This window comes from Dryobates pubescens, chromosome 29 (genome assembly GCF_014839835.1).
Source record: "Dryobates pubescens isolate bDryPub1 chromosome 29, bDryPub1.pri, whole genome shotgun sequence".
Classification (NCBI taxonomy): Eukaryota; Metazoa; Chordata; class Aves; order Piciformes; family Picidae; genus Dryobates; species Dryobates pubescens.
The window spans coordinates 3,517,777-3,530,370 of record NC_071640.1 but is presented as its reverse complement, the minus strand read 5'-3'; the positions used below and the strand labels follow the sequence as shown (position 1 = coordinate 3,530,370).

At 53.5% G+C, this 12,594-nt stretch overlaps 2 protein-coding genes, 1 long non-coding RNA gene and 2 other non-coding genes across 5 annotated transcripts; 1 reads left to right on the top strand and 4 right to left on the bottom strand.

Moving 5' to 3' along the window:
• Nucleotides 1–4,574: 4,574 nt before the first annotated feature.
• LOC128898654 (uncharacterized) lies at nt 4,575–6,537 on the bottom strand. Its single transcript, XR_008462933.1, has 3 exons — nt 6,267–6,537; nt 5,673–5,729; nt 4,575–4,869 (listed from the first exon to the last, which is right to left on the bottom strand). It is a non-coding gene; the product is annotated as an uncharacterized LOC128898654 (long non-coding RNA).
• On the bottom strand, nt 4,643–4,779 carry LOC128898671 (small nucleolar RNA SNORA17). The gene has a single exon (XR_008462940.1). It is a non-coding gene; the product is annotated as a small nucleolar RNA SNORA17 (small nucleolar RNA).
• LOC128898670 (small nucleolar RNA SNORA17) lies at nt 5,384–5,518 on the bottom strand. The gene has a single exon (XR_008462939.1). It is a non-coding gene; the product is annotated as a small nucleolar RNA SNORA17 (small nucleolar RNA).
• A 680-nt stretch (nt 6,538–7,217) lies between the features above and the next one.
• On the bottom strand, nt 7,218–9,556 carry MRPS2 (mitochondrial ribosomal protein S2). Its single transcript, XM_054174174.1, has 3 exons — nt 9,380–9,556; nt 8,979–9,172; nt 7,218–8,115 (listed from the first exon to the last, which is right to left on the bottom strand). Exons 1-3 carry the CDS (start codon nt 9,554–9,556, stop codon nt 7,572–7,574), a joined length of 915 nt encoding a protein of 304 aa, XP_054030149.1. The 3' UTR covers nt 7,218–7,571.
• A 105-nt stretch (nt 9,557–9,661) lies between these two features.
• On the top strand, nt 9,662–11,405 carry PIERCE1 (piercer of microtubule wall 1). The gene is made up of 3 exons (XM_054174340.1): nt 9,662–9,844; nt 9,937–10,015; nt 11,081–11,405. Exons 1-3 carry the CDS (start codon nt 9,732–9,734, stop codon nt 11,264–11,266), a joined length of 378 nt encoding a protein of 125 aa, XP_054030315.1. The 5' UTR covers nt 9,662–9,731; the 3' UTR covers nt 11,267–11,405.
• The last annotated feature ends 1,189 nt before the right edge of the window (nt 11,406–12,594 follow it).

The following is a 12,594-nucleotide window of genomic DNA, read 5'->3' as shown; positions in this document are numbered from 1 at the left end:
CAAGCTCCACTGCAAGAAGGGAAGAAAATGACTCAAGGCAAACGAGATTTTACACTCATGCCTTCTCCAGATTTCCCACATGAGCTGGGGAGAAAGAAAACAAACAAGGAAAAGGCACTGAGCCTGAGCCCAGCAGCTGCTTGGGTAAGGTTTGTGCCACAGGGGGATGGAGTGGAGCAGCAAAACTTCTGCCATTCAGTGTTGAAAGGGAAAAAGCCCTACCCCAGCTCTCCCAGCCATAAAGTCTTCAATCCCACAATGGTTAAAAATGGACACAAGAATCACTGCAGACTTGTCAGAGGTGGCATCTTTATTTAGGATAGGATTTCAAACTCTTTCTCAATCACCTCTCCATCCCAGCTTGCTCCACAGCAACCCTTTAGAACATGGCTGTGCAGAGTGTCTGAGCTGAGGTGACTGGGAGAAGGGTGAGGGGCCAGCTCATGGCTCTTTGACAGGACAGCCAAGAGCAGGATACAGACAGAAAAGGTTTTGAAACAGGCATTAGGGTACAGAGGTTGAAGGAAGCATCAAGCAGCACCACAGGCACTTGGGCTGGCTGCAGGGAGCTTGGTCCACCATAGGAGAAAAGATGAAGCTGCAGCCAACTGCAGATCTTCAGAAGCTGCCACCATTCATTCCTGTTGCTGCAGCCAGGTTTGCCAGAGCTTCTACAACTCCAAGCACGATCTGCAAATACAAAAGGGCCAGGATGTTTAGACAGCTTCAAATACAGGCAGTGGAAATTAGCATTAAGCAGCTAATTAATCCACAGCAGCCAACCCAGGCTCCTGCTGTTCACTGTGAAACAGGATCTGAGCTAAGGTGCTGCAGCTTGTCACGTCCAAAGGGCAAGGAAGCTGGTGAAGGGTCTGGAGAACAGGTCTGGTGGGGAGTAGCTTGAGGGAACTGGGGTTGTTTAGTCTGGAGAAAAGGAGGCTGAGGGGAGACCTTTTGGCTCCCTACAACTCCCTGAGAGGAGGTCAGAGTGAAGTTGGGGTAGGTCTCTTGTCCCAAGGAAAGAGCAATAGGACAAGAGGAAACAGCCTCAAGTGGTGCCAGGGGAGGTTTAGGTTGGACTTGAGGAGCAATTTCTTCCCCAAGGCCTGGAACAGGCTGCCCAGGGCAGAGGTGGAATCCTCATGCCTGGAAGTGCTCCAGAAAAGTCCATGCAGCTGTGATGGCTTAGTGGTGGGGAGTTCTGACTCACAAACTGCAGAACTACATCGAGGTTTGGCTTGGCAGTGGCTAAAGATTTTACACATCCCAGAGGAAATGGGGAAAAAAAGCTTCCCAAAATGAAACTGAAATTCAGGGAAATCATCAGGTGGACTTTTGTGATCAGCACCCACAGGGAAACAGGTGGAAATTGACTGCAGAGCCACAAAAGCACCTCCATTCCCACTGAGACACTGAGGGTCTGCACACTTGTGGTGGATCAGGACCCAAAGCAGTGGCAGAAGGCAAATGGCACTAATGAGAGATTGATTTAGGAGCAGCTCTTTGCCACTAGATCAGAATGGTTTGGGAGAAGTCTTCTGGCCAGGCAGAGAGCACTGTGGTGAGTCTGAACAGAACAATAGCTGGAGCTTGCTCTTGGTTGCTCCACTTCAGACTCCCTGAAAAAAACACCAAGGTGAGTTTGCCTGGCTCAGTGCAGAGCCAAGCTATTAATAGTGCAGAGGAAGAAAAGCTGGGCTAATTCCAGCTCAGATGACATTAACCAGGTCTAAATGGTGAAGTTAATGTGCAGAAAGATGTCTTTAACTTATCTGAAAACCACTTTAATACAGACTATTAATTTCTTCCACAGCTGAGAGCCAGGGAATTCTGTCAGCAGTGAGAGACTCTCAGCCTGGAGAAGCTGCTTAGCAGCTATCAGGGAAATGCCAACAGCTCTCCCATGCCTCACAGCTAAATGCTAGAGACCCATCAGGCACTCACTAGCAGAAGAGGACTCTTGATGTGGGTCAAGCCTGATGAAAAAAATCCACAATGTGACTGTTTGGGTTAAAACAAGTCAGGAAATGCAAAGAAGTCCCATCTTAAGGCATGGCTCTCTGCATACCCACACCCCAACGGCCCTATTAGCATTCTCTCCCCAAAGCCACCGCTGCTCTGCACTGACTTCTCCCAATTAACTGGCTCATTTTGCAGCCAGCAGCTCCCTGCTTGGTTAATGGCACCTTTGGCCCTCCTAATGCTCAGTTAATGAGGACATTTTCCACCATTTAGCACTGCCAGATTCTGACTGCAAAGCCTCTCAGTTTCACAAAGCTTTATCTATGTGTAGCCAGAGCCTCTCTCACCACTTGTTTTAATGGCACTGGCACCACAGCACCCACAAAAGAGGAGAGACTGGGATGTGAGCTCTTCAGCAGCTCACTGCCTTTGGAGGTCAAGCTCTCTGCCATCACACCAGCACATAAAAAGCAAAAAAATCTCTAAAGAAGTCAAATTGAGCTCAGCTACACTTTTGTTTGCTGACTTCTAGAAGATGATGCACCAGGGAGCTTGATCTTGAGCAACACTTCACTGCTGCACTGTCTGCAAGCATTTCTAAAGGACTTTAAACAGGCTTCAGGCTCTTTAGCATTCAACTTTCACTTGGATTGCCCAAATCCATCTTTTTATCTCTTTCTTCACTCTGCCCAAGACACAGCCTCATCATCATCTTGCACATCTGTGACACAAACAAGAAGTACTTTCAGTAGCATTTTGAGGCAGACTGCAGCAGTACCAGAGGCTGTTTGGATAACACAGAAGGGTGAGCGCTTCAAAGTACCTTGTTCTGACTGACAGCTGCCCTTCAAAGGGTGCCCTTGGGGAGCTGGGAAAGGCCCTTGGAGGAAGTGAAGTTACAGTATCACAGTATAACCAAGGTTGGAAGAGACCCCAAGGATCATCAAGTCCAACCTGTCCCAACAGACCTCACAACTAGACCATGGCACCAAGTGCCACGTCCAATCTCCCCTTGAACACCTCCAGGGACGGCGACTCCACCACCTCCCTGGGCAGCACATCCCAATGACGAACGACTCGCTCGGTGAAGAACTTTTTCCTCACCTCGAGTCTAAACCTCCCCTGGCACAGCTTGAGACTGTGTCCCCTTGTTCTGGTGCTGGTTGCCTGGGAGAAGAGACCAACCCCTTCCTGTCTACAACCACCTTTCAGGTAGTTGTAGAGGGCAATGAGGTCACCCCTGATCCTTCTCTTCTCCAGGCTAAGCAACCCCAGCTCCCTCAGCCTCTCCTCACAGGGCTGTGCTCAAGGCCTCTCCCCAGCCTTGTTGCCCTTCTCTGGACACCTTCAAGTGTCTCGATGTCCTTCTTAAACTGAGGGGCCCAGAACTGGACACAAAGTTAAGAAGTTCATCAGAAGAGCATTTAAAAAAGAATCACTTACAGAAACTACTGCATTAGCAAAACAGAGGAAGCTGAAAGCACTCCACCTGGGCAGAGGTTTGTCAGCAAAAGGAGGAGGAGTAAAGACTGAATTTTAAGTTCTTTTTGCACTAGGGGCAATTTCCCCCCTTCCCCTCCCCCTTTTCTATTTGGCAGCATCCTCCAAGTCAGGACCAGATGTACCAACCCACAGCCCCACCCCCTGGCTTGGGTAACACACCCAGGTTTAGTTTGTTTCCAACACATGATCCAACGCCCACCTTCAGCATCTGGAGCAAGTTCTGAACCCTCAGCCTTGCTCTTCAGAGTATCTGTAAGAAAAGAGAAAAGCTTTCAGTCTGGGGCTTTTATGGAGGAAGAAGTGTTTGGGTTTAGTTTCTTTCCCCTCCTCTCCAAAAACCACATTTCAGAAGGTTGCTGATTTCACCCTCTGGCAAAAGCTTCCTCAAGCACCCTGAAAGTCCAGACCTTGGCTGAGTGTTTTATTGGTGCTGGGAAGCTGGTGCAATTTTCTCCACACCCAGCTGCTTCTAGATTTAAGCCAGTATTTTGCAAACAACCTTCAGTGCCTTTCTCCTCCACTCCCAGGTGGGAGTCTTGGTGCCCACATGATGCCTACCCCTGCAAAACTCAGAAGCTGTCCTTTCAGAGAGCAAGCAGAGACATCTTGCAGCCCATAAAGAATTGCTGCAGATAAAAATAGAACTTCTGAACAGAGCTCTCACTTCCAGGTGTCCTTGCAAATAAAAGGAAGGACCTTGCCCTGGTGCAGTTAAAAGTGGCATCATTTTAGCTGCTCCTCACAGGAATTCTGCTCCACCTTCCCCTGATTCTCTGGAGGAAAGAGGCCCACATGGAAACAATGTCAGGCTGCTGACCTCTGAGCAGTGACACCTTTCAAACACAGGAAACCCTTTCATCTCCCACCCCTAACCACAGTAACATGGCAGGAGAGCAAATCTCCAAGGCCTCAGGAGTATTAGGATAAAAATAGTGGAAAGGAAAGATGAAAGAAACCTGAATGAGCTTTCATCATCACATGTTAGCAGAACAGGAGTTTTACTTCTAAAACCTTGAGCATGGCAGAGAAATCAGCTCCTCTGTGTCACATAAACAAGGAGGTCACTAAGGTGAAGGCTCTCTGCCACAGTGAAGGACTCTGCCCCTCCACAGCTTTTTATCCTTCATGACATAAGATCAACATTAAAGGAAAAAGAAACAGGAAAAGGAAGAAATAATCTGTCAGGCTGCTCATCATTCCCAAGTGCTCACACTTTCCAGAGCATCAGCAAAGAATGACACAGCCTGTTGCTCTCTGCCACCTGATGACACAAACCAAGGCACAGCAGCCACGTCTGCAACACGATGGGGCATGGAGCTACTCGGCAGGGGGAACCAGAGCGCACTGCTGCTCACCTCGGGTCTCGGAGAAGCCTCCTGGGGCTGCCAAACCACACAGCCTCTTCTGAAAGAGAAGTGGAAAAGTACAGCATTTATTGTATAAAATCATAGAATTGCCTGGTTGGAAAATACCAAAAAGAGTCCAACAATAACCTGTAAATACTTAAGACATGCTTCAAAGCCTGCTCAGGAGGTTATTGTTCCACTGACAGACAGAGATTTGCAAGGCCTAGTAAAAGGAGGGGCTAAAAAAATGCACAGCACAGGGATAGCTTTACTTCCAGATAGCAACAGGGTCAGGGTTGCCAGCACAGGGCTCCCAGGGATGTCACCCACTTGCCTCATGGCTTTAGCCAGATCAATTTAATCTGCTGAAACACAAACTTAGCTATCAACAGGACCCCATTATTTGCAAGGTGAAATGATTAGGAAGCTCTAAGTAATCAGGAAAGTCAAGCAGGGCACCTCTTTGTCCTATTCCACACAGCTTTTAAAAGCAACTACAGAAAGCAGGGAAGGCTATACAGAAAAAATACAAACAGGAAGGGGCCCTCCAAGGAATCAGGCTGCTTACAAAGGATGTCAGGCTATCAATCACTCTGAGTGCTCACGGGGTGCAGAGCAAACGAGCGTAGAACATAGCCTCTCTCTCTCTCTGCCACCTAATGACACAAAGATGCCACAGCAGCCACCTTTGCAACGCCTGTGGCAGGATGGAAACCAGACCCCAAGGACCCACAGAGCGCGAAGGACGTGCCACCTGCAGGAACAAGAGTCGATCACCCACCCAGGACGCAGCACTACAACGACCCTCAACGTGCACTAAGGGTTAGAGCTCAGATGGCCTCTGGGTCAGGCAGTACTTACCTTCCCTTTCTCGAGACCCCCAAGCTTTTTTCACATCAACTTCTGTCTTCTGCCGGGCTGAAGACAGGCAAACAAAGAGTCAGAAGAGTGCAGTTAACGACAGGCAAGCGTTCAGCCGGCTGCATAACAACCTGCTTTGTGAAGTGCACCGCTTCACCGAAAAACAGATTAAAAACGTTTTAAAATGTTAAACCAAGCTGTTGAAGGGATTCACTTCAGTCAAAACAACTTTGGAAGGTGCTGGCTTTCCATTTTTCTCCCTTCTTTCACTCACAACCCTTTCCCTTGCCTTATTTACCTTTATTTTAAAGCATTTCTACAGCCAGTCGATAATATTCCCGGTTGATAATATTCCTACGCTGGACACAGCAGAGCCTGGAGGGGACTGGGGGCCGCTGCGGGTCCCTCTCCTGCTGCCACGTGGCTGATGCGGTTTGTCCCGAATGAGGCCAGGAAGCCCAGGCAAGGTGAGGGGGCAGCCCTGAGGGAAACCTATGGACTAAATGCCGATTTTCCTAGGGCTCACCCAGCTCCGCAAAGACCAGCCCCTCGCACCCGGCCGGGCACAGCAACCACCCGCACCTCCACTCACACCTTTCTCTTCCTCTCTCAGCATAGGGGTCCCTGTCGGTCCACAGCCACGTCCTCACGCCGCAGCCTTCCCTTGCTCAACGACAGGGCGCAAGAGGAGAAGCGGGGCCGGCCACCGCCGCCCAGCAGCCGCCATCAGGGCCCGGCCTGCGGAGGCTTCGCTGCAGCATGGCGCGGGGAAAGGCGCTGGGGAGAGCGGCCGGCGGCCTGAGCGCTCTGAGTGGCATGGGCACTGCCCGGCCGGCATGGGCCTGCCCCCACCGCGGGACCCGTCCGCCGCCGCTGCTCGCCGCCCCGCACGCCGCGCCGAAGAGGCCGCAGCGCTCCCGCCTCACGCTTATATAGGGCGGGCGGCCGGAAGCCCCGCGGGGGACGACCTGCGCCCCGCGGCCTCCGCCCGCTCCCCCTGCTGGCCGGGAGGACTCAGAACAGGGAGCAGCCGGGGCTTGGGACTCCGGACGTGACAGGGGTTGGGCACACGGGACAGGGACCTCGGCCCCACACCTCTTCCCCACGCTAGACCAGACTTCCATCACCGCTGCAGGCCAGCTCTAAGCCTTCCCCTAGAGACACAAGGCGTGTTAGGGGCCGCATTTCCCTTTTCTCAGCTGCACCCCACAGCCCCTGCTTCCCATGGTGATGGCAGAGGTCAGACCCTGGGACTAAACAGGGACCATCCAACCCTGTGTCATAGAATCATAGAATCAACAAGGTTGGAAAAGACCTCAAAGATCATCAAGTCCAACCTGTCACCCAAGACCTCATGACTACTAAACCATGGCTCCAAGTGCTCACACCAGCCAGCCCTGCATCCCACCCTGTCCCCAGGCCTGTGATGCCACGAGGGTCCTCAGGCTTCAACACCCTTCACTGCACATCCCATGACCAGAAGCATCTGCCAGCCACCCTTGTGCTTCCCCATTTCACAAGCAAAAGAAGAGAAAGGATCACAGGGACCTTTATTTGTCAAGAGGAGCAAGGTACAGGTGATTTATGTGAGGTCACAAGCTCAGGAATAGGAAGGCCACAAAACAGAGGCACCTCCTTGCAACAGGGACAAACACAAGGACAGGAGCTGGCTCTGGCCTGGCTCCTCTCCCTTTGTATCACTCTGGACAATCTTCTTTGGAGCCAGAGACCATGGGATCCCTGCGCAGCAGCAGAGCTGGGGGCTCCCTTCCTCAACCAGCCCAGCTCTGCCAAACACTGGTGCTCTGGGCGCAGGGTCGGTCTCGCAGCACCCACGGGAGCAGAGCAGGGTGCCCATCACCAAGCCACTGGGCACGGCCCGAGCCTGTCCTTTGGGCTCTACTTGCCCTCCGCTTTGCTGCGCAGCTCTTCGAAGGCCTCGTTCTGCTTCCTCTTGTCCTTGGCGCGGATGATGGTCATCTTGAAGAGCTTGCAGTAGAGCTCCATGGCGGAGGGGCTGTCGTCGTTGCCAGGGATGGGGTAGGTGATCAGACAGGGGTTGCAGTTCGTGTCCACCACCCCCACCGTGGGGATGTTCATCTTGGCGGCGTCGCGGATGGCCACGTGGGGCTCGAAGACGTTGTTGAGGCTGCTGAGGAAGATGAGGAGGTCGGGCAGGCGCACGCCGGTGCCGAAGTGGCTGTGGGCGTTGGTGAGCAGCCCGCCCTGCCAGTAGCGGGTGTGGGCGTACTCCCCGCACTCCCGCGCCGTGCTCTCCACCAGGTGGCAGAACTGCCGCTTGCGGCTGACGAAGAGGATGATGCCCCTGCGGTAGGCGATGTGGGCGGTGAAGTTGAGGGCCAGCTGGAGGTGCTCCATGGTCTGGTCCAAGTCGATGATGTCCTGGTCCAGCCTGCAGCCGAAGATGTAGGGCTCCATGAACCTGGAGGGACGGAGTGAGGGCGAGACAAGGGGACAAGGTGCTACAGGCATCGAGCGGAGTTTGAGTGTGGTGTGGCCCCAAAGAATCCTTCCCACACTCCAACTCCCAGCTGATACCAGAGATGCTCTCTGCTTTCTGACCAGTCCCTTTAAGTGCAGCTGATACCAGAGGTGCTTCTGACCAGTCCCTTTAAGTACAGCTGATACCAGAGGTGCTCTCTGCTTTCTGACCAGTCCCTTTAAGTACAGCTGATACCAGAGGTGCTCTCTGCTTTCTGACCAGTCCCTTTAAGTGCAGCTGATACCAGAGGTGCTTCTGACCAGTCCCTTTAAGTACAGCTGATACCAGAGGTGCTCTCTGCTTTCTGACCAGTCCCTTTAAGTGCAGCTGATACCAGAGGTGCTCTCTGCTTTCTGACCAGTCCCTTTATGTGCAGCTGATACCAGAGGTGCTCTCTGCTTTTCTGCTCCTTCAAGTACTGAAAGGCCGCCAGAAGGTCTCCCTGGCACCTTCTCTTCTCTAGCTGAACAATCCCAACTCTCTCAGCCTGTCCTCACAGCCCTTGCATCACTGTTGTGGTCTCGTTGGGCTTTGCTCCAACAAGCCCATACCTCTGCTGTGCTGAGGTCTCTGGAGCTGTCCCCAGCACTGCAGGTGAGGTCTCAGCAAAACAGAGAAGCAGAATCCCTTTCCCTCCACCTGCTGGTCTCTTTTGCAGGGCAGTAGCCATGCCCAGGCAGAAACAGGGGCCTGTGTGGGAAGCTGCAGACCCAGACCGATTTATTACAGCCCTTAAATGCTGACATGGTCTAGGAAAAACTGATGCCAGCAAGTACTGAATCATGAAAGAGGGTCCTGCTCACCTATGCCGACAGCCCTTTTTGTGCCCCAGGTGCACACGAGCATCAAAGAGATCTTTCAGGGAGAAGAGCTCCTTCACGTTGAAGTAGTCAGGGTGGCTGAGTGGCATAGTGAGCAGTTTGTCATCCACATCTGAGAGGAGGAGAGAAAAAGAAATCAGTTTCCTCTTGCTGTGTTTGCAGAAGCTGAGCTGGGACTGGAGAAAGAGACCAGTCCAGCCCCGCTGCTAAAGCAGGGCACCCACAGCAGCCTGTCCGGGATCACAATGTCCGGATGGGTTTGGAATCTCTCCGGAGGAGACTCCACAACCTCTCTGGGCAGCCTCCTCCAGGGCACAGGTGCCAGCAGTGCCAGCAGCGCAGGGAGCGAGCCCCGGGAAGGGACCGGTGCAGGCAGCACTCACCGCGGGGCCGGGCCGCTGGGGCTGCTGCCGGGGCCGGTACGGGTAGGGTGCTGTAGAGCCGCGGGGCTGCTGCGGGGAGAAAAAGACGGAGGTTACACGGGGGGAGCGGGACGGGAACGGCTGGGCTGGACCGGGCAGCTGCCGCTTACCTGCCCGCAGGAGCCGGGGCACCGCCATGCTCCGCACCCCGCGGCCGCAGGGCGGGAGGAGGAGGAGGAGGAAGGTCAGACAGCGCTTTCCGCTTCCTGCGCGGCGGGGGCCGGGCGCGGGGCGGGGCTGAGAGCGATCCTTGCCCGCCCGCAGCGTCTCGTCTCCGGGCAACGCTTGGTGCCTCGGCGCGGTCCCGACCGCCATGTCCGGCCCGGAGGCCGCGGGCAGCCCCGGAGCCCGCACCAGCGACTGGTACCGCACCAGCCCCGGCCTGCCTGGCCGCTTCCAGCAGCCCTCCTGCTTCCGCGGATACGGGTGAGCGCGGCTCCGGTCCCGCCGCTGGCGGGGCGCGGTCCCCGGGGCAACCCCGGCACCTCCCCGCTCCCATCTGTGCTCTGTCTCCGCAGGCAGCCCGAGCCTCACCCCCTGTACCGGACCTCCAACGGCGAGTACGGCAGCAGAGCCCCCACGGTGCATGAGGTGCCGGTAGGTAGCGGTGTGAGGTGCGGGGGGCACCCCCGGGCTTTGGGGACAGTGTCCCAAATTTTGGTCTCTGCGCTGTGCCCTGGAGAGGATCTCCCCGAGGCAGATGGAGAGTTGGGTGGAGGTGAACCTCATGAGGTTCCATAAGGGCAAGTTCTGCACCCGGTGAGAAGCAACTCCCTCCACCAGCACTTGCTAGGAAGCAGTTCCACGGAAAGGACCTGGGAGTGCTGGAGGACATCACGTTCACCAGGAGCCAGCAATGTGCCCTGGTAGCCAAAAAACCCAATGGCACCCTGGGGTGCATTAGAAGAGTTTGGCCAGCAAGTCCAGGGAAGTTCTCCTCCCCTTCTACTCTGCCCTGGTGACACTGCACCTGGAGACTTGTTCGTTTCTGGCCTCCCCAGTTCAAGAGACAGGGAACTGTTTGACAGAGTCCATCAGAGGCTACAAAGCTGCTGAGGGGCCTCAAGCATCTCTGTGAGGAGGAAAGGCTGAGAGACCTGGGGCTGGAGAAGAGCAGCCTGAGAGGGGATCTGATCAATGCTCAGCAAGAGGACGGGGCCAGACTCTTTTCAGTGGTGCTCAGTGATAGGACAAGGGGCAATGGGCACAAACTGGAACCCAGGAGGTTCCACTTAAACATAAGGAAAAGCTTCTTTACTGTAAGGGTGCTGGAGCCGGCTGCCCAGAGAGGTTGTGGAGCCTCCTTCTCTGGAGGGATTCCAAACCCAGCTGGACACTGTGATCCTGGGCAAGCTGCTGTGGGTGATTTATCAGGGGGGTTGGACTGGATGATCTCCAGAGGTCCTTTCCAACCCCCACCAGTCTGTGATTCTGTGTGACTCCATGAGCCCTGGAGCAGGCTGACCAGGGAGGTTGTGGAATCTCCTCCTCTGGAGACTTTCAAAACCAGCTTTAGCACACGGGTTGGATCGGATGATCTCCAGAGGTCCCTTCCAACCCCTACCATTCCATGATTCTCACAGCACCCAACCTTCTCCCCGGGGCAGGTGCTCTCACTGTTGCCATTTGAAGCATCCCTACCCCCTTTCCTTGCTCTCACAGACCTCCTTCCACGTCACCTCCCACGCCTTCACGGACGGCCTGGCCCAGCGCGGCATGTACCGGGACAGCGGACTCAACACCTGCCTGGAGAAGAGCCGAGTCACCGGCACAGCCAACTTCATCACCGCCTCTGACCACCTCAACTTCCACCCCAGCTACAGCCCCCACGGCCCATCCTTCTGCTAGACCTGCAGCAGCACAACCTTCAGTTTGCTGCTGGCTGCCTAGATGAAAATCAGACACCCTCCCCCCCCAGCTGTGACCGAGCAGGCAACAGCACCAACCTTATCCTGGATCTGCTGCTGGGCCCCACCTGAGAGCGTGGCAGGAGGCACCACACCACGTCAATGCAGGTGCTGCACGAGGGCACAGGCTGGTTCATCACACATCAAGCAAGTTTCTGTTATGGTTGTGCCCTTTGCTGGGACCAGGGACTCTGGTTAGAGCCCCAGGTCACCTCCCCTGATTGCAGACATTGAGTGTCACAGCTGTTAGCACCCAGGAGAATTAGAACCCCATAGCCCATCAAGAAAACAACTGATGTGGCACAAGTATCAGCAACAGGTGACACACTTCACCACCCAAAGCAGGACTTAAGGACAGTTTTTCTCCTGAACACAGGAGAAACTCCAACATTTCAGCTTGGTAATGTGAGCCTTGCTATTGCAGTGTGATGACCAGCCACAGAATCAACAGGTTAAAGGTAACAGCAGACATCTAAAAGCAACCTTCCCCAACCCAAACTGCTCTAAGTGTGGTTTCCTACCAGCAAGGTGATAAATGTAGTGGTTTTGGGGGGACAAGCAGCTTAAATCTGTGTTTATCCACACTGAGTTCAGTAATTTGTTAGCAAAACCCACCTCCAGCCCCTCTGCTACCAGCTGAAATGATTTCTATTCAGAATGACTGTTACTAGCAGTAGATTCATGTGGCTCAATGTCTCTCCAACAGCTCAACCATTTGACTTCCTGGGCAGCATGGAGTCATCAATACCAGAACTATATCCATTACCTCTCTGTTCCTTTCACCTCTTCTCTGTCACTGCTGCTCCTTTAAATCCTTGGCTGATCCAACCACAGACCATTAAAATTCAGATTTTAAACCTGTGTCTGGATTGTTTATTGGATAACCAAAGTGCCTGCTTTCCAGAGGGACTCACGAAGCCTTTGGGTGCCTTGTCAACAGCATGTTAGAATTAGAATAAACCAGGTTGGAAAAGACCTTCTGTTCATCATTTTTACCTCTCAAAAGGACACTGGTTTAAGGAATTGTTCAAATAAAAGCAAGCCATCAGAAACAGTGTTCTGAAGTTTTATTGTAACTCCTGGAGTCATCCAGCCAGTGAAACTGCATCATTCAGACACTAACTGCACTAGAAGGAACATCTGAGTGTGTCTGGCTTAAAAAGTAGCCTTGAAGAGAAGCAATGGATGAGCAGTGGTCCTGCCTTACAGGTGTAACATCCTGAGGAGTGTGCTAAAAATGAGCTGAGTGCTACAGGAAATCAGTTTAAT

Excerpts from the sequence above, each read along its gene's own strand:
- MRPS2 (XM_054174174.1), bottom strand. The coding sequence starts at position 9,556 with ATGGCGGTGCCCCGGCTCCTGCGGGCAGGTAAGCGGCAGCTGCCCGGT. Across the intron at positions 9,173-9,379 it reads CCCAGCGGCCCGGCCCCGCG|TCCCAGCTCAGCTTCTGCAA; the intron begins GTGAGTGCTGCC and ends CTCTTTCTCCAG. Across the intron at positions 8,116-8,978 it reads AAAAAGGGCTGTCGGCATAG|GTTCATGGAGCCCTACATCT; the intron begins GTGAGCAGGACC and ends CCGTCCCTCCAG.
- PIERCE1 (XM_054174340.1), top strand. The coding sequence starts at position 9,732 with ATGTCCGGCCCGGAGGCCGCGGGCAGCCCCGGAGCCCGCACCAGCGAC. Across the intron at positions 9,845-9,936 it reads TCCTGCTTCCGCGGATACGG|GCAGCCCGAGCCTCACCCCC; the intron begins GTGAGCGCGGCT and ends CTGTCTCCGCAG. Across the intron at positions 10,016-11,080 it reads CCACGGTGCATGAGGTGCCG|ACCTCCTTCCACGTCACCTC; the intron begins GTAGGTAGCGGT and ends TTGCTCTCACAG.